The 19,242-nt window shown below is 36.8% G+C and overlaps 2 protein-coding genes and 1 long non-coding RNA gene across 10 annotated transcripts in view; 1 reads left to right on the top strand and 2 right to left on the bottom strand.

The window, feature by feature from the left end:
• LOC121409969 (putative helicase MOV-10) overlaps window positions 1-13,031 on the bottom strand; it is a 28,496-nt gene extending 15,465 nt beyond the window's left edge. Inside the window, exons 1-7 of one of the 8 annotated variants that reach the window (XM_041601767.1) lie at window positions 12,749-13,031; window positions 7,346-7,555; window positions 6,422-6,749; window positions 5,108-5,236; window positions 4,447-4,559; window positions 1,455-1,555; window positions 773-918 (exon numbers count right to left, since the gene is read on the bottom strand). In XM_041601767.1, the coding sequence (XP_041457701.1) occupies window positions 773-918; window positions 1,455-1,555; window positions 4,447-4,559; window positions 5,108-5,236; window positions 6,422-6,749; window positions 7,346-7,520 (992 nt within the window). In that variant the 5' untranslated portion in view covers window positions 7,521-7,555; window positions 12,749-13,031. Of the gene's footprint in view, window positions 1-772; window positions 919-1,454; window positions 1,556-4,446; window positions 4,560-5,107; window positions 5,237-6,421; window positions 6,750-7,345; window positions 7,637-9,597; window positions 9,618-9,704; window positions 10,090-12,748 lie in introns of those variants that run through there. The other 7 variants (XM_041601766.1, XM_041601763.1, XM_041601762.1 and 4 more) reach the window with 7 other exon arrangements.
• A 3,880-nt stretch (window positions 13,032-16,911) lies between these two features.
• Window positions 16,912-19,242, top strand: part of LOC121409967 (tumor necrosis factor receptor superfamily member 1B-like) — a 40,974-nt gene continuing 38,643 nt past the window's right edge. Inside the window, exon 1 of the mRNA XM_041601760.1 lies at window positions 16,912-17,071. The gene's annotated coding sequence lies outside the window, so the exon portion shown is untranslated. The remainder of the gene's footprint in view (window positions 17,072-19,242) is intronic.
• On the bottom strand, window positions 18,323-18,948 carry LOC121409968. The gene is made up of 2 exons (XR_005969254.1): window positions 18,550-18,948; window positions 18,323-18,393 (listed from the first exon to the last, which is right to left on the bottom strand). It is a non-coding gene; the product is annotated as an uncharacterized LOC121409968 (long non-coding RNA).

Here is a 19,242-nt window from a genome sequence, read left to right as displayed (position 1 = left end):
TTTTCTCGTCATTGTCATGTGAAATGAAGTTTCATTCCTCCCTGAACATGTGGAATTCCATTATTTTAACATTTTATGCTTCAGGCAAGGAGGTTATAATAGTCAAATTCGTAAAAATTGAAATATTGTATAATTCAAACAATAAAAAACAAAAGAAATAGTGAGTGAGTGACATCAGCGACTCTCTCATTTGGATGTAACTGGCTCGTTCATATAACTATTTTGTTGAAAATAAGCGAAAATTTGAAATGTCATAACTTTCTTTATTTACATCCGATTTCGATGAAATTTTCAGCATTGTGCTTGTCTGATTTTTCTCTATTGATTCAAATCAACATTTTTCTGAGGTGAACTTGACCTTTAACGGAACAGAATACTTATTGATTTTCATAAAAATGACAGGAACGTAAATATAAGTAAATATCTACCAACTGACAAAAATAAATAATTTTAGATAGACATTCTGCTTGATGGATACAATTTTCAAGACCTCAAGATACATAAATTGTTTTTTGTTCATATTTTTTTGGGGGAGGGGTGGTTACTTAAGAGTTTCTAAAACTAGGAAGAAACGTATTTACAATTACTCCTAACTCCACTTATTTTTTTTCGAGGACTCTTAGCAGAAATAAGGTCAGAAATGGCTTAAACAACTCATGATTCTGTATCATCACTGTCTTTAAAACAGTAAGATTATATGTAGGAGCGCAACATTAGGACTGATGAATTGAAATGGAAGGGAGGTATACCAAATGAATCTTTCACTACGTACAATGAGAGTTGAATTCCTTCTACAATCTCTCCTCTCTTCTCCCTGGCAGTAAACTTTGGGGGATTGGTGTATGGTTTGGATGGCGGTAGATCATCTATCACATCGCTCACAACAGTGACAGAAACAAACCGCAAGACCTGGAAAATCTGGGGGGAAAACGTTAAGAATTTTTCCTTACTTCACTGATATAGAGTGAGAATTAAATACTTGTTTAATTGAATATAACACTGATTAAAAAAAGATTGCAAAACATAATTGACTGTACGCTTTGAAATTTCATTTTCCCATTTCGATATGCAAATGAGTTCATCATTATTTATTCTTTCTCTTAAGCTTCATCTGAAGAGGAATTTCAAATAAAACCTCCAGTTAACAGCACTACAAAATAGTTACCAATTTTTATTTGATACATCACAAGTAAAAAAAAAGTCATAACTTAATACTTTATATAAGAAATTACTGACCTGGTATGTCAGACAACAACAATTTTACCCCCAAAACAGGAAACATTCAGGTAAAAAATAACCTAAGCTTTCTCTGATTTCATGAAACAAGTCCAGGGGGCAAATTTATTCTATGAGCTGTAAAGTGCAGAGAATAACCTTCACAAGAAATTTATAACAAGCATTCATTGAGAGTCAAGAAAAGAAATATAACATTCGTAATAAATCTGTTTTGTTACCTCTCTTGTATCTTCAAGACGAAATGCAAAGACAATTGGACTAGCAAGTCTTCCCAGATTGTCGGCATTGCAGCATAATAGCTGCACTGTGTATTCACATCCTGAGATTGAGAAGAAAACAAGTGGAATGCCTCTGGCCGTCTCACCTGCATCACGCAGTTCAATATAGCAGCAGTGCTGACTTTGAATACTACTCCAACTCGCACAAGATGTTCAGTGATACATGTTTACTCTTATGTCCACTTTTTATGAACTAGACCAATAAACTTACAGAGATATGATGGTTATTCAACAGATACACCAAATTCGGCCAAAGTTCATTGACCTTTGACCTTGGTCATGTGACCTGAAATGCGCACAGGATGTTCAGTGATACTTGATTACTCTAATATCCAAGTTTAACGAACTAGACCAATAAACTTTCAAAGTTATGATGGTAATTCAACAGATACCCCCGATTCGGCCAAAGTTCATTGACCCTAAATGACCTTTGACCTTGATCATGTGACCTGAAACTCAAACAGGATGTTCAGTGATACTTGATTACTCTTCTGTACAAGTTTCATGAATCAGATCCATAAACTTTCAAAGTTAGGATGGTAATTCAACAGATACACCCAATTCGGCCAAAGTTCATTGACCTTTGACCTTGGTCATGTGACCTGAAACGCGCACAGGATGTTCAGTGATACTTGATTACTCTAATGTCCAAGTTTAACAAACTAGACCAATAAACTTTCAAAGTTATGATGGTAATTCAACAGATACCCCCGATTCGGCCAAAGTTCATTGACCCTAAATGACCTTTGACCTTGATCATGTGACCTGAAACTCAAACAGGATGTTCAGTGATACTTGATTACTCTTATGTACAAGTTTCATGAATCAGATCCATAAACTTTCAAAGTTAGGATGGTAATTCAACAGATACACCCAATTCGGCCAAAGTTCATTGACCTTTGACCTTGGTCATGTGACCTGAAACGCGCACAGGATGTTCAGTGATACTTGATTAACCTTATGTCCAAGTTTCATGAACTAGGTCCATATATTTTCTAAGTTATGAAGACATTTCAAAAACTTAACCTCAGGTTAAGACTTCGATGTTGAATCCTCCAACATGGTCTAAGTTCATTGACCCTAAATGACCTTTGACCTTGGTCATGTGACATGAAACTCTAATAGGATATTCAGTAATACTTGATTAACCTTATGGCCAAGTTTTATTAACTAGGTCCATATACTTTCTAAGTTATGATGTCATTTCAAAAACTTAACCTCAGGTTAAGATTTGATGTTGACGCCGCCGCCGCCGTCGCCGTCGGAAAAGCGGCGCCTATAGTCTCACTTTGCTTTGCAGGTGAGACAAAAAATGATCATCATCCCATAATATCTAACCATATGTCATCTACTACTAGTACATGTGAAAACCAATAAGTTTTTCTTAATAAAAAACAAAATAATTAAAAAAAAAACTGTGAAGTACAAAATAAGTTTTTTTTACAATTTAACTCATATTAATTGGATTCACAAAAAAGAGTTATTGGAACTAATATTCAATCACAAATAATGTACAAGCATCATTTTAGATCATACACTTATTCAAACATTCTGGCTGTCAAAAGATAAATCAATATACACAGGTTTAATTAAGTCCTTGTCCTGTATATTATGAGCCTTAAGGCTGCTGGATTATTTTAAAAGGTGCATGACAAAAAATAAAATGATGGTAAATTGCAAATGTAAACAGTGATATAAATCACTTGTGTTGCCAATCCTGGAATATGGGGTTCCGTCATGGTATGTTTTCACATGAAACATGCTAAAGCCCTCAAACGAGTTCAGCAAAGGGCGATGCGAGTGATCTTGAAACAAAGGCAACAAGAAATGCCTTGTCCACAACGCTTACAAACCCTTTCTTGATTTACTCTGGAATCCAGAAGGAAGTACCTAATCATGATGTCGTTTGTAATAAAAAACCTGTATAACTTTGTATCATGTGAGGCGGTCAAGAACAATGTAATGGTACGACAATGCCAGAGTGAACACACAATCATATTAAAAAACATGACAGCCAGAAACAAATATATGCATCAAACTGCAATTAATACATAGATTTCCGAACTGGGAAAGTATGCCCTCAAATATAAAAGATGAAATTATATCTGGAAACATCTAGACATCTTTTTTGAATAAAATTTAGATGTCTGATTTATAATATTTCCTTCTATTTCTCTTAATTTATTATTTTTCTCATCGACTAATTTCAACTCTATAGCAATTTTATACATAATTTAAACACTAAATCTAATCTGGCTTATTTCAATCTCAATATTATGTCCTTTGATCACTCTGGCATATTTTTTCTATATTCTTATCGTCTTACTGTATAACTGATCCCATTACACATGATAGATACACTTTGTATATATTTCTGAATTTATGGTTGCATTAATGCTTGATGATTATCATTTTAATGCTTGTAGATACATAATGTGATTGTGGAGATGGCTTGAGGTGACCAAGTCCCATGATTGACCATAGTTTTTTCACAGTATTACTTTTGCTCAAAATATCTTATAAATTTTAATTCTATTTTTTAATTTCTGACCTGGATGGAGTTGGGGAGGTTTGGGTTGGCAGACCTGTGGGTTATGGCTATTAAGTTAGCCTTTCCATACCCAGGCAGCCTCTCTAACTCTCATCCAGGTCTTACTATCTCTATCACGTAAAATTGTAATTGATCTTCTCTTTGATTTGTTTGTATTCTCTATGTATTTGAAATGCCAAATAAAATAATAAGAAGAGCAATTGAACAAATTTGTATTTTTAGAAGGCAGAGTAAATTTGAGTGCAAAAACGGTGAGTGCAATCGCAGAGTCATTATTTCTTCTGTTCATGTGACAATCACATGTCAACCAGAGTTAACAGATGTCCTGGTGACTGTATTCAAATGCAGGAGTAAATTGGTTACTTCACTTCAACCACTTACCCTTGGGCATTCTCAGTATATTGACCCCATCAAAGACCTTATGTTCATCCTTGACACTGAACTCTTTACGAGGTCGCAGAAGAGCGATGGATATGAGGGCAATCTCCCTATCACTGTGAATTTTAAAAAAGTCTTGCAATTTAAATGTACAATATTGACCATCCATCTATAACAACATAAAGTACACATGACAGGAATATACAAATTAACATGAGAAAATGTAAGGAACACACTTTTTGTACAATAGAAGGCATGAGGATAGTTAATGTCACTGTGTTAAAAGAAAGACACAAATCCTTCCTTTACTTCCAATGTATGACCTTTACAACATATAACAATATCATATGTATCATATTTCAATCACCACCCCAAGCAAAAAGGTGCTTGGTCAGAAGACCCTACCCCACGTATTCCTTATAAAACAAATAAAAGAGTTGTCTCTATAACTTTCCCCAATTCACTCTCCCTGTTCCAAATTGCCAATTTGCAGTTTACATGGTCTCTTTAGTGATCTCTCACGTTTCAAAACATACAGTGATCTCATGGTTCAAAAGGTATAACTCCCTTATTTCTTATCAATTTAATTCGAAATTTCTTAATTCTGTTTCAGATTTTTCTCCTTGAAAATCAACCAAGGTTGGATTGCCATTGAATTGCTTACCCGACTGACTTGATGATGAAGCACACCTCTTTAGTTGTTCCCCTTTGCATCTGAGTTGTTACATTCCCATTGTCATCATCATAGTCTGTTTCAAGGGATACACCATTCTTGGTTTCAATAAGGCCACCCCTGATAGAGAAATGATAGATCCAAAAGAAATGGGACTGATTTATTCATCATTGATTCTTTCAATCAATCAATAACTTCATGTTCAAAAGGCTTGAAAATCTCTGGAATTACAGGCCAAAAGTACCATGAACCATTCTTTCCATTGAAATGAAAAAATAAAATAAAGAATGTATCTGATCTTAAAAGGCATCATATTGCAAAAAGGGAAGAAATCAAGTATTTCATCCATAAGCTTCAAATCAAAGGGATTAGTCTATAGAATGAAAGTGGTAAAATTCTCAACTATTTCACAGGAATGCTGTGAGTACAATGGTGACTAAATGCAGATGTAAACCAATATAATCATAATATAAGAAACTAAATATTGTCATACTGCTATATTGATAATATAGCAGTAGATGTTGTTCACAGACTTGTCTTGAACTTGAAGATAGTGTGTTACATGGGTTTTCATTGCTTGATAAATTGTTCAATTGTAGGCCTATATATCCTTGTCTGTGTAGGTTACATTCTATCAAATTAGGAATAAAACGTAGAATTAATGGTGCTACAAGGGCTCTCTCTCTCTCTGTTTTAGGTTTCTATTAATTTTTCAAAATAAAGACTCTTCTAATATCAGAAATATGCATGAAGGAAAATAATATCCTGAATTTTAATGCCATTCCAACCAAGAGAAGAAACTATTTTTTAAAATATGTTTGTCGAAGACCAATTTTACCTGATACGGAATTATACATTGAAAATGAATACTGGTAACAATTATACTATCAAAAACTTAATATAGAATTTTGAGTGGGTAACCCACGGTTAAAAAAAAATGGAATTAAAAACATTAAGTATTTTAAGAATTTGATAATTTATAACTGAAATCAATACATTTTGGAAAAACTTCTGTAGCCTAGAGTTAGTCATGGTTTATGGTTAAAGTAACAATTTTATTAAACTGTGTGGCAAGATACATGTAGTCATAATGGCACTATCAACTCAGTTGAAATGGGACACTGCTGAGGAGCAATAATAAAATTAAATCAAATTTTACCATTATTGTTTGTTATTTCTTGGCAACATAGTTATTTTTAAGCTTTAGAAAGATTAACTTTCTGCTGACAAAAATAAGGTCTTCTGAATGAAAGACCATTATTTTCAGCATTGAATACCCCAGGAATGAATTATTACAATACAAACCTTTTCGAATTTAAGTCCTTTTTCAGCATATTAACTCTGTGGCGGTTCCCTCGAATATGATCCCTGTATGAGACCTCAGAGTTGACTTTCACTCCGCAAACCTCACAAAGGCAAGGGTAACGTTTGCGCTGGCCAGACCGCCTCCCTCCATCTCCAACTCCGCTTGCTGGTGATCCTTCTTCATTTAGAACCTCCTCAGATTTCCTAATGGTCGTGTACTGGTCAATCGTCACAGAGTCATAGGCCCTCTGAGAAACCACATGACCATCTTTCACTCGTATCCTCTTGTTGCGTTTCAAGAAATTGATCAGCGTTGAAAATCCACATACTGGAAGAATCAGAATATGAACAGATGGATGTTGATTCAGAACATAAATCAAATGAAAATGATAATGTAAAATTTTTAACTAGGCCTATGTTCAAAGCTGGTGATCACTTGATTGCACTATGATACAAGACAAAAGCATTAACAAAATGAAGTTTTGAGAAGATGAAAATTAGACACTTCGTGGTTTCCAACATGCAAGCATAATTATTCACAATCAATTAAAAACAGACAACCCAACAGCCAAGTAATACATGGATGGTAACGAGGAAAGAGCCCCTCAAAATTTTCATAGGGTTCACGGCATATATTTGTCTTTTGTTTGGAAAAGAGCTCGCCTGAAAGAATATCAAATATTTTCCTGCAAACAGAACAATCCGTTACTGCATGAGAATGAAAAAATTACATCACTTCTCATAGTGCAATACACACACTGATCTGATTTCAATGGTTATGCCCAAAAACATCACAAGTCTAGACCTAAAAAAGTGGACCGATAAAGAGATATAAAAGCATGACAAAATACATAAATAAAATGTATCCTCTGAAGCAGATCAAACTAGAGAAATAAAAAATGTGATTTGGCTCCTGATTGTTACCTTTAACACCTTGTCCTTGGAGAGAAGGCTTAAATTCATCATAGTAAAGGTCACGTAAAGCTTCTTTCTCTGTGACCCCTTGATGACCTCTACTCCCGAGGTATTGGAAGAACTTCTCTCCAATGTCAAGCACATCTTTGGCTGGATATTTTCTCCTTGGCTTGGAGCTAGGCATCTTGGATTGATCAGCAATTGGATATTATCTGGAAACTTGAAGAGGGATAGTAGGCTACTAACTGGACTCAATTTGGTGCAAAATCAAAAATTACTCTCTCTACCCTCATCAGAGCCCTGTTAAATATTAAGCCACATGTAAAGAAGCAATTATGATGGTGGGCCCAAAGTCTGTGCACCTAACAATTTGAGTTAAGATTTAACATGAATTTCTTATCATTTCACAAAATCTTTCAGTTAATAATGTACCTTAAATTATTATGAGTAAGTGTACCAAATTTCTCATTGAAAAATGAAAGAAAATATAGGATTTTCTTGAAAAAAAACCTCGGGGAAGTAATTTTCAGATTGAAAAAAAAATGGTACCCCATGTCTGCGCACTCATTCACTTTGCACTTGATTCAGGGATTTTGATGAGAAAGGCTGCATTTTGAGGCTGTCACATGAAATGCACTAGATTAATTATTATTCCACTATTTTGAGTCAGATTTTTTTATGAATACCTGTCTGTATTGCATGTGTAAAGTCTGTGTTCGTTGCATATCTTCTTTTACTAGAATCGCGCAGATGAGCATGTGAGCAGACAAGGGAAACTGCGAAGACTTGGGGGAACTTCAGGATGCGTGTGTGTGTGTGTGTATTTGAGTTTTGTCAGACGTGTATCAATCAGATATGATTATTTACGTCTGGGACCGACCTTTAACGTCACCATCCGAAAGACGTGACCAGGGCTCGAACCTCGAACCTCTGCATCAATTTGTAACTTCCCCACAGCTTGGATTACAGGCGCACGCCACAACGCCCAGTCAATCAGATAAGTTAAAGGCTTGATTACAAGACACAAATAATGCTTTATTTCATTATAAAATCTGTGAAATAAAGAAATATGCTTGCTATTATGGTACATCACCCAGCTAGATCAAAATACCTATCTAGGCAAAACAAGCATGAGAGGGGGATCCCCAATTAAGTTACTAAAGAACAATCATCAAAATATTACTGGCAGTACCAGACATAATACACAGGTTTAATTTGTCACGGATAGAAGGAAAGCTATCCCCAAAATATTCATTTTTTCTGCTTACATGTCACAACTATGCAAGATCAAGAAGATGCAATTTCCAAAAGTTCTGAAATACGAGTGTAGTAGGAGAAACTTTCACCTCATTCTGCGATACACAATGTAATACAACAGATCTCAGTATTATTTGACTTTGTTCAGATAAATTTCAATCACACAACTCAATGCACTTTTTTCTAAAAACGTGTACAAAAACGTAACAAGAGGAACACCCTCTGGCAACCTTGCCTGCATTACGCGATTTGATAAATCAGCACCAGCAGTGCTGACTTTGAAAACACTGGATCTAATTCACAAAGACAACATTCATGTGATAACAAAATACTAGGGGCCTATGTCCATTTAGCTTCTATACCATACACCCGGGGGGGGGGGCCACTTCCGATTCACGAGTGGATACCATGCACGACCATGGGGTCTCGAAAAGCACCCTAAACACGTAATTTCCATATTCTGAAAAATGCACCCCTTAACAAGTATTGGCGTGCATGTGAAACCCTACCCTAACAAGTGTTGGAAACAACACGATACTCTTGGCAAATATTCCCTGAAATGAACCCCTAAACAAGTACAGGAATGTTTTATTGTTACGGGTCCTTCGGTCGTCGGCTTTACCTATTTGGTTTAGTACGACCCCATCTTCTACACCTCACGCAAATCGGACTCTAAACACGAAGTGTTGAGGCAAAAAGGACATCCTTTATAAAACATTTTAATTTTGTTATATCATCATCGCAAATTCCAGCCTAAACGCGTAATTTTCCTAGCGAAATAGATACCCTTTTTTCATTATTTTTGTGTTTTTGACACCCTTATCACGTTACGCTCGTAAACGTGCCCTATCGTGAAAAAGACATCCTTTTTACGTGTTTTTGGGGGTCGCGCATGGAATCCACTCGTCAATGTAAGTGGCCCCCCGGGACCATACACAACTATAAAGTCACACTTAAATCTTTGTGAAACACCCCCCTGGTCTCTTAAAAATCATGTAACCAACTGTGTAACTTAAAGCCAAAAAGGTGATGATTTGTACGCTCCCGCTACTGCAGTGTATAGCAGTGTAGTACTAGAATAAGTCTGAAGTGGAGTGGAGTGTATACGAACTATCATCACTTGACTCTGAGCCTGGCTTTGAAGTTCGAGCTTAGGAGCTCGTCGTATAGTTACCACTCGTGTCGTTGTAATACCAGCACATCTAAGTAAGTTCTAACCAATGCAAAAATAAGATGTCCGACTCTGTCACGTCAAGAAAGATACACTAGATCTTCTGAGACTGAGTTCAAGCTCGAAGCCACTTCAACACCTGTCCAAGCGTCCAGCAAATCGACCGTAACTATAGCAGCTCGCTTATCTCCTCTCCTTATCCACAATAATACCACTATATGCCAAAATCACGTGTTTACGCGCTGCGTGCCACTGCACTTGCACTCGGGATGTTACGTTCCAGGCGGCGGGGAATTCCCCTTGATGTTAGTCTACTATGCCAGACGTTTTATAGGCATCCGAGACTTCGTCAACACTTTGTCCCCCGGAGGGGCCACTTACATTGACGAGTGGATACCATGCGCGACCAAAAAAACACGTAAAAAGGATGTCTTTTTCACGATAGGGCACGTTACGTACGTAACGTGAAAAGGGTGTCAAAAACACAAAAATAATGAAAATAGGGTATCTATTTCGCTAGGAAAATTACGTGTTTAGGGTCGAATTTGCGGGGATGATAAAACAAACTTCAAAAGTCTTATAAATGATGTCCTTTTTGCCCCAACACTTCGTGTTTAGAGCCCGGGGGGCCACTTACATTGACGAGTGGATACCATGCGCGACCAAAAAAACACGTAAAAAGGATGTCCTTTTCACGATAGGGCACGTTACGTACGTAACGTGATAAGGGTGTCAAAAACGCAAAAATAATGAAAAAGGGTATCTATTTCGCTAGGAAAATTACGTGTTTAGGGTCGAATTTGCGGGGATGATCAAACAAAATTAAAATGTTTTGTAAAGGATGTCCTTTTTGTCCCAACACTTCGTGTTAAGAGTCCGATTTGCGCGAGGTGTAGAAGGTGGGGTCGTACTAAACCAAATAGGTAAAGCCGACGACCGAAGGACCCGTAACAATAAAACATTCCTGTACTTGTTTAGGGGTTCATTTCAGGGATTATTTGCCAATAGTATCGTTTTGTTTCCAATACTTGTTAAGGGTAGGGTTTCACACGCCAATACTTGTTAAGGGGTGCCTTTTCAGAATATGGAAATTACGTGTTTAGGGTGCTTTTCGAGACCCCATGGTCGCGCATGGTGTCCACTCGTGAATGGAAGTGGCCCCCCCCCCGGGCTTTGTCCAAGAAAATAATGATGAAGTCCGGGATGAAGTGCGCTCGAGATGATCAGATCTGTCAAATTTCCTTGATTTTAATTGGCTGAGAAAACCTTCTTATTTGGTAACTGTCAGATTAAACAAGAATGCTCCTTGTCACAGGGAACTTTGTGAAATTCGGACCGTCCCTCCCCACCCGCAGGTGACGGTTCACCTGCGTTGGTTGAAAATAAGCAACGTTTTTGCTATAGCTCTCAACACACAGGAAAAAAAATCAGTAGGCCTAACAAAATTTTGGATCGCACTTCGCGCTCGCATCAATAATTATTTAATAGGATACTCACCCTGTTCATACAAAAATGCGTAGAATGTCCAGTTCACAGGTTGCCATATTACACATTGTTGGCTCGTGTTTAGCGCTCGCACCGATTGTTTATCAAAGTAGTCATTCTGTTCCTGGTTAAATAAAATCCCCGTCCAGTATTCTGGTTAGAATATCACAGATTGTCAGCTCGCGCTTCGCGCTCGCATTATTCGATTGATGAGATATGAGGCCCGTATCCGGCCCGTTTCCTATTCATGAGTCACTATAAATGCAGTCTTCAAACGGTTTCTTTTCTGGTCAGTATATTTAAAATTTCAGCTCGCGCTTCGCTCGCGTTAATTCTTTTGTTGGATTCACATCATTTTTTCATGATTACAAAAACTTCTCAGAATGTTTATTTTTATGTCTTATTACATTCAATTTTCAAAAGTTTGAGCTCCTGATTCGCGCTCGCAACATCTCGCAAGGATGCCCTTTCAACAGTAATTATGTCTTTAATTGACCAAAAAGCGAGTTTAGGCAACTTCAGATTTGATCTTTTTTTTCAAAAACGCTCGTTCTCTACAATCTAAATATTTATCTTATCAATCAGAAATCACTTAATAAAATTCTATGCTCAACTTAGTTACTACAAAACACAACTTCTTCACACAGATGACAATCTCATGGTGAACATATCAGTTTGCATCAAAATGCCCTTTTTGGTATATAAGTGCTCTTTTTTGCCCCCCTCCCCCCCCCCCCCCCGGCGAAAATATGTTCTGCCGCCCCTGCCTTGAAGTAACGAACTTAGGTTTAGGCCTACGGGTCATGATCGTAATCTATGATCTATTAGGTCCTCATATCAGAATCTCGCCGCAAACAAATCTATAAGGTAGCAGGGCTCACACTAGATTAGCAAGAGGATAACAAGACAGGGAAAATCTACTCACAGACATTTAAAAAAAATAGCCTGTATAATATGCGGACCAAAATGTGGGTAAACTTTTGGGCGCGTGATTCCTGCGTGCTCCCCGTGCCTTGTTCTTCCTCCTCTCTTAGTATATAGATCACAAAGTACTATTGAGGTTTGCAGAAGACTGGCAGGTGCAATGCACCTGATAAACACATCTGATGAAATAAATCATTGTAAAGTAGAACAAAAAACAGTGGATAGAATGACACCCTGAGAGTAGTATATAGAGATGCACTGTCATTATGGTCGACAAATAATAGAGTACAAGAAGACATCGTACTGTACAAGAGACAGCGTTCAGCAGGGGTCGCGGAAGCGGGGGCTGAACTTTTTTTTTACAAAACTGTGTACATAAACGTAAAAATGACCATAATTATTTAAGATTGTGATTTTTGCATGGTATCATAAAAATATAATAAGATAAAAGAGAAGTATACCATCCAATGATTAATCATTATGCGACAAGATCTTTCTGTGCTGTGATCTCTGCGGCGTAAATTAAAACATTTCAATGATCATTAACTTAGAAAGGAATTAATGTGCATGCCTACCTTTTCAGTACAGACATGGACTATTTTGTCCTGCCAAGAAGCATCCAGCATTAAATTTCTCAGTTTCCGAATACAAATAAGAGAGAAGGCCTATGTGGTTGATATATTTATTGATAACAAAAACAGATATAAAAGTTATCTTCCAATCTTCCAAACTTGTGTTTTCTCTCTATCGTTGCTGTAAAACCTCTGGAACATAAAAAAAAAATCCGTAAGCCTATAGGCCTATGCCTAAATATATGCAGCAGTGGATGTAGATACACGATTTGGGTCATAAAACAAAACGTTTCTTTAGAGGAATTCAGTCGGTGATCGATTGTATTTCATATTAGTAGCATTTATTCAGACCGTATAGTTATTGAGCAGATATTTTTTATAGAACCGTACCCCTATGCATGTGAATCTATTGTACAAGTAAAGATTATCATCTACACTAGCATGTGATCATGCGTGTGAAACAAAGACTATATACTTGAGATATATGCGGGAATTCCCATTTTGATCATTGCGCAATATTCGGTAGATTGCCATTGTTCCATATTGGCATTACTTCATAGGAAGTGACAGCAATATCTGCATGGGGCAATATTAACCCAACTTGAATATGGAAGAAGCAATAATCCTTTTTAAAGTTAGTCACTCTATTTTTGTGTCGCCTTACTTTGAATAAATTCTACAGGCCAATATAATTTTTGTTTAAAAAACGCATCTTGATCGTGATTACAAAAATTGCACTGATAGAATATGTTAAATTTTCAGGTTTTAATACATGAAATATCAATTTATTTGAGATCGCGCGCTTCGCGCTCGCATTATTTAATTTGGTTTATATGATACCTTATCTTGTTTATTAGCATGAAGTTGCAATATTGAATGCTTCAGTCTAATTTGTTAGGACTGCCTCTCACGTATGAAAATCAGCTGTCAAAAAATGGCAAACTCGTTGGTTCCGTCCCGGCCTGTATATAGGCATCTATCCCTATGCCTGTAGACAGGCCTATCACCGGTCAGTTGTCGTGACTGCTTGCAAGTACATGGGGATAGACCCCGGAATAGGCTAATCTATTTAAACCTACGTACTGTACTAAGAACACGTTCACTCTTAACTGGGCTCTTGGCCCCTCCGAGTTTGCAAACCTAAACTCATCTTGGTCATAAGTTGATTCTGCATGTATTACAGCTCCAGCTCCTCTGTTCATTGGCGGCGAAAGCCAAAAAATTTAAGGGGGGGGGGTCCACTTGAAATTTTGTAATGGACACAGGTAAAAAAATTTAAAAGCAAAAAATAAAGTTATCAACAAAAATATTTAGGGGGACCGCCCCCCACCTCAAATTTAGGGGGCTGTCCCCCCGTCCCCCCCCCCCCCCCCTTCCGCCGCCTATGAATAAAGTTATGACCGTAACAGTAAAAATACAAACTGAAAAGAAAATGACACAGTTACAAGCCTTTTCCTTGATTTATTTTGCTAGATCTGATCAATTTTTATTAAAACTTAGCAAAATAATACCATAATAATCAGGTGATAAAAATGAACAGAATGATCAAAATATATTTCCAAAAAGATTGTCACTTTTTGAGCGATTATCTATGGCTGTTGAAATCTACGCACGGCTCCTCGCGAGCGATTGTCATGTTATAATTGATTTTATCTCCTTCTCCTTTTATATTTCACTCCTAATTGTATTTAGAATCTACCCCAACGTAAAAAAAAATGGCCAGGGATCACTAGGGCAAAGCATGGGAGGAGATCTGTCCCCACTGGTAGGTAGACCAAGGATTGGAAAAGCAAAAAAAAGGGTAAATTTTAAGGTCATTTTAACACAAAACAATTTGACCAAAAACAAAGGGGTTTTCACCCCTTTTCATAAAAAAACATACCTATATCATATATAACATACCTAAAATAGTAGGGGGACATTTGATATTGTGCATGCCCCCCCCCCCTACTATTTTGCATTCTCCCTTGTCCCCCTGGAATTTCCGCCCATGGGGCAAATCATTTTCTATGATTATTTCTAGCCTTTCATTTCAAATTACTGCTTTATAATTGCCGAACAAAATTGTAGATTTGGAAATTGCATTATATAGCCTATAGTTCAGACGTGGGATCCTATAGCCGAAGTAAAATCAAGATTCCAAAGAAATTTATTTCTCACAACCCATACCCTACAGGGCCCTATAGACTGTTTTGGTCGGAGCGGGGAGTGAGTCGGAAGAAGCCGGATGGAAGGTCAGATCGGGATGGTCCCCATGTGCACAGATTTACTCCAACCTTCCACAGGCGATCAAGACTATGTCTTTAACCAGTGGCGTACCGTGGGTCACGTCATGGGGGGGGGGGCACCAGCAAAATTTTTTTAGTCACTTAGGGAGCGCACGAAGCGCGCTCAGTTGTCAGGTATACTGACCTTATAATCGCGATATTTTAAGGACATGCAGTGCCATTAAACGGATATGTATATCTCACTGATTAAATAATGCGAGCGCGAAGCGCGTGGTGAAAATTTTAGATATTCAGAGCTAAAAAGGGACATTATAAGCAATTTTCGTAATCATGATACGTAACTTTCTCGCTAAACAAACAATGCGAGCGCAAAGCGCGAACTAAAATTTTTGTATACATTTACCCTAAACAGGGAAATTTTAAGGACTATATTACAGAATCCATTAAGAATATTAATATCGCACCGTAGTTATGTAATGCTAGTGCCATCCTTTGCTGATTTTGTTAGAATTACACCTAAACACAGTCATGAAGCACCATTTGTAGTCATTGTAATCATGATTATCATACGCATATTACTTATCAAATACTGCAAGCGCGAGCTGTAAAATTAGGAAATTCAGACCTGAAGAGGAGCATTCTTAGGCTTGTTTGTAGGAATTCCCTAAGAGCGTACGTATTTCACTAACGAAATGATGCGAGCGCGAGCTGAAACTTTTGCATATATTGTCCCCAAACATGGATATTTCAAGGACTATGTTTTTTAGGAATCAATTAAGAGTAAGATATATCTCACCATAGTCATCTAATGCGAGTGCCAAGCGCTTGCTGATTTTGTAGAATTACATCTAAACACAGTTTTTGAAGTCATTGTAATCATGATTATCATACGTATCTCACGAATCAAATACCGTGGAATTCACTAAGACCCTGCGTATTTCACTAACCAAATGATGCGAGCGCGAAGCGCGAGCTGAAAGTTTTTTTCTTTTTCAGATCAGAAAAATTGACATTTTAAGGACTGATTTAAGTTCATGAAGAGCAGAAATCAAACCAATCGACTACTGAGAACATAACATATAACATAACATTAAAATGAACAATAATTTCTTCTTTCCCCACTACGTTTCCCTTCCTTTTTCCCTCTTTTTCTCCTTTCCCCGTTTTTTGTGCCCAGCCGATTGGGGGGGGGGGGCACGTGCCCCCATGCCCCCCCCGCCGTAGTTACGCCACTGTCTTTAACAAATTCTAATCATATACATCCAAATTCTCCAATATTTCTTCGTCTGAAAATGCTACCACTGTGTCGTTTGTGTATTGTTCATGTTCAAACTACAATCAATATATGTCTCATGAATGTACAATAAAAAATATTTCTTCAGAACTCACAAATAGGCCTCTACATAATTATAAATACACATCAAAGGGATCTTGTTCGTCAGCCTTTTGTGAGAACATAATTTATGTCACCTTCTCTCATAATCCGGCATTAAAGAGTGGAACAGTTTACCCGTTGATATAAAAATAGCATGCTCTTTCCATGTTCAAAACTTTTGAACATTGAAAAGTGTTTTACTATTTTCAAAAGGGTATCCAAAACATATAGTTTCTTTGAAGTTGCATGATTATTTCCCTTCAATATGTATTTTAGAACTTTTTTGCCTTTAAGTTTATACTCAGTAATGTGCATGTGTGGGTGGATGTGGGTGTGCGTATGGATGTGTTTTTTGTAGATAGTCCCATTTTATCCGACAGTTACCATAGTAACAGTACCTCTCAGCCAATCAACGTCAGAGAAAGATGTCAGATCGGACAACTTGTCGGATGAAATGTTGATGAAACACAGATATATAAACTGTTCAAAGTCAAGGCCCTATATATAGGGCCTTGGTTCAAAGTGTGAGAGCGCCATCTACATATCGGTACGTCACGAATTGATGCGATGATCAGCGGACTACCGCCCGGTATATATATTATAGCCTAGGTGTAAATACTTTTCCAAATGATCTGCGAATTGGAGACTAAATTACTCCTAATCAGAAGGCCGAGAAGTTTGTGTTGAGATTCGTTCTTTTGCTCTGGATTCATAAAAGACGAGGTACGTGGTTAGGAAAGTTTGTGGAACTAAATTTGTATAAGGCCTAGATCTATCCAAAAGACCAAACACAAAATTATGATCATGATGATGTGATGATGAAGTCGAAGAGGGAAATTTATGCAGAGCAGTGTCTGTCACTTGTCAGTGTAGCCAGGCGGCTTCTAGAGAGTAAAAATCATTTACTAACCATGCTAACGTAAGCTTACTCTCATTATCATACGAAGCCAGGGCTTCTATTCTATACATGTGCGTGTAGGGAGCCAAAACCTGAAACTTTCGCCCCCGAGATTTCTACTTTCTCTCTAAAAGATCTAGGCTAGCCTGGGGCGTTTTGGGGACTGAAAGTCATATACCGTACCGGCGTAAGGGCACTAGTATTCAACCCGGCATAATTCAAAGATTTTGACATATTTCCAAAAATATTTAGAAATATGGAAACTATCTAAATTTCATACCCTTGTTATTTCCAGGGTAATCTGTTGTTGGTATTTTCTTTATCAATCTGTCGACTGTATGCGCGTAGGATCAAATTATGTAGCTATATTACATGATTTTTTTTTTTTTTAAATACAGAAAAATTATACATCACTTGAAAACTTTTTTCAAGACAAATTCAATGGTGAAGACCAAATTACAATTGGAGCACCATAACTGAAGATATGGCCTCTTAAAGGGACGCTATACGCGGAACTTTTCTGCCACCCAAGACAAGTATAGTGAGTGATTGTATTACCGACCGGCCTTGTATTACCGAACGCGCGCATCATATGCGTCAGAAAATAATCAATATGCTCAAACCTTTGCAACTTCCTTCCAAAGGGAACTTAAATAGAAAAATGATGAAAAATTATCAAAAACACAATTTCGAAGTCTTTATATCTTCAAAACAATAAAATATGGTCAAAATAGCTCATCAGTGAATTTGTTGTTTTCCCAACTTTTCCCATAGAAAACACACGTTCGGTAATACGATACCTTTTCAAGTGACCAAAATATTTCACTTGCGAAGAGGGGTCTGATTGGAAGCTGATGTCGTAAAAATGAAAAACAATTTCGGCAAAATTTCTGCATGTTTATATTTTGTAGGTATTTGTGTATTAATGGTGAAAGTTTTGTGAATTTTATTGGAATAATGTGTTTGATATGATCAAATTCATGAAAAGTGTTCGGTAATACGATCCACTACCATCCCCATTGGGTGGCAGATCTACAGGTACTTGTAGATCGAAGAAACTTCCATACTTTTTTTTCATGTAGGTTACTAAGTTAATTTGACTAAAATGCAACACAAGAGGTGATCTTGTAGAGCATGGCTGTGTTACCTTCATAATTTTCTTATTCAAACAGCTTCTATTTGTGAAAATATAGTATACAAGAAGAAAGATAACAAATTAGAATAAGACAAGAGAAGTGCATGGGACGCTTTGCGTTGTTAAAAAAATTTAATCAACTCTTGGGGGTCTCATTCCTCAACAGACTTTAATCAGAAAATAAAAATGAATGTCCCACTATACTTCCCGGTATCTGTAAGATTTATATCATTCAAAAGTAGAAAATTAAGTTTTGCAAGTAAATTTTTTTTTCTTTCTGTTTGTCCATGTTCACACTGTATTCTGTATAATTACCATGATGTCTCAAACTTGTTTGCAGATCCGAGAATGCGAGATCAGACAGCTGGAGCTGCAACAGTAGCTAGAAATGTACTCCACTGCTTAGAATTATAGAATATATTAACATTAAATATATAGGAATATATAAAGTTAAAAAGCAAGTCTCTGACATTATCTGAATTTCTACTACATTTAAAATCACATTTACAAAATAATCTCCCTCCTAGTAAACATAATAAAACAGGGACCCATTATTGTGTACATCATGTGAATTGATGAGACAGCTTATTGATATGATGACACAAAACAACAGAATATAGATATAGTCATGTATCTATTCATTTTAATACCAGTACCAGGCAGCAGTCAATGCATGGTCTGTGCCTGTACACCATGAAAAAAAATGAGACTGGAATTAAACATGCTTTAATTCCCGCCTGTTTTTTTTTTCTTGAAATATTAAGTTGAAATTATCATTAATTTATCATCAATACACATAATTCATGCAGAAATCAAATGCACAACTTATCACCTACAACTAATTTCAATGGGTTTAACAAT

Source organism: Lytechinus variegatus, chromosome 3, assembly GCF_018143015.1.
Source record: "Lytechinus variegatus isolate NC3 chromosome 3, Lvar_3.0, whole genome shotgun sequence".
NCBI classification, from domain to species: Eukaryota; Metazoa; Echinodermata; class Echinoidea; order Temnopleuroida; family Toxopneustidae; genus Lytechinus; species Lytechinus variegatus.
Note: the sequence above shows the minus strand (reverse complement) of the source record. Positions and strands in the feature narration are given on the sequence as shown.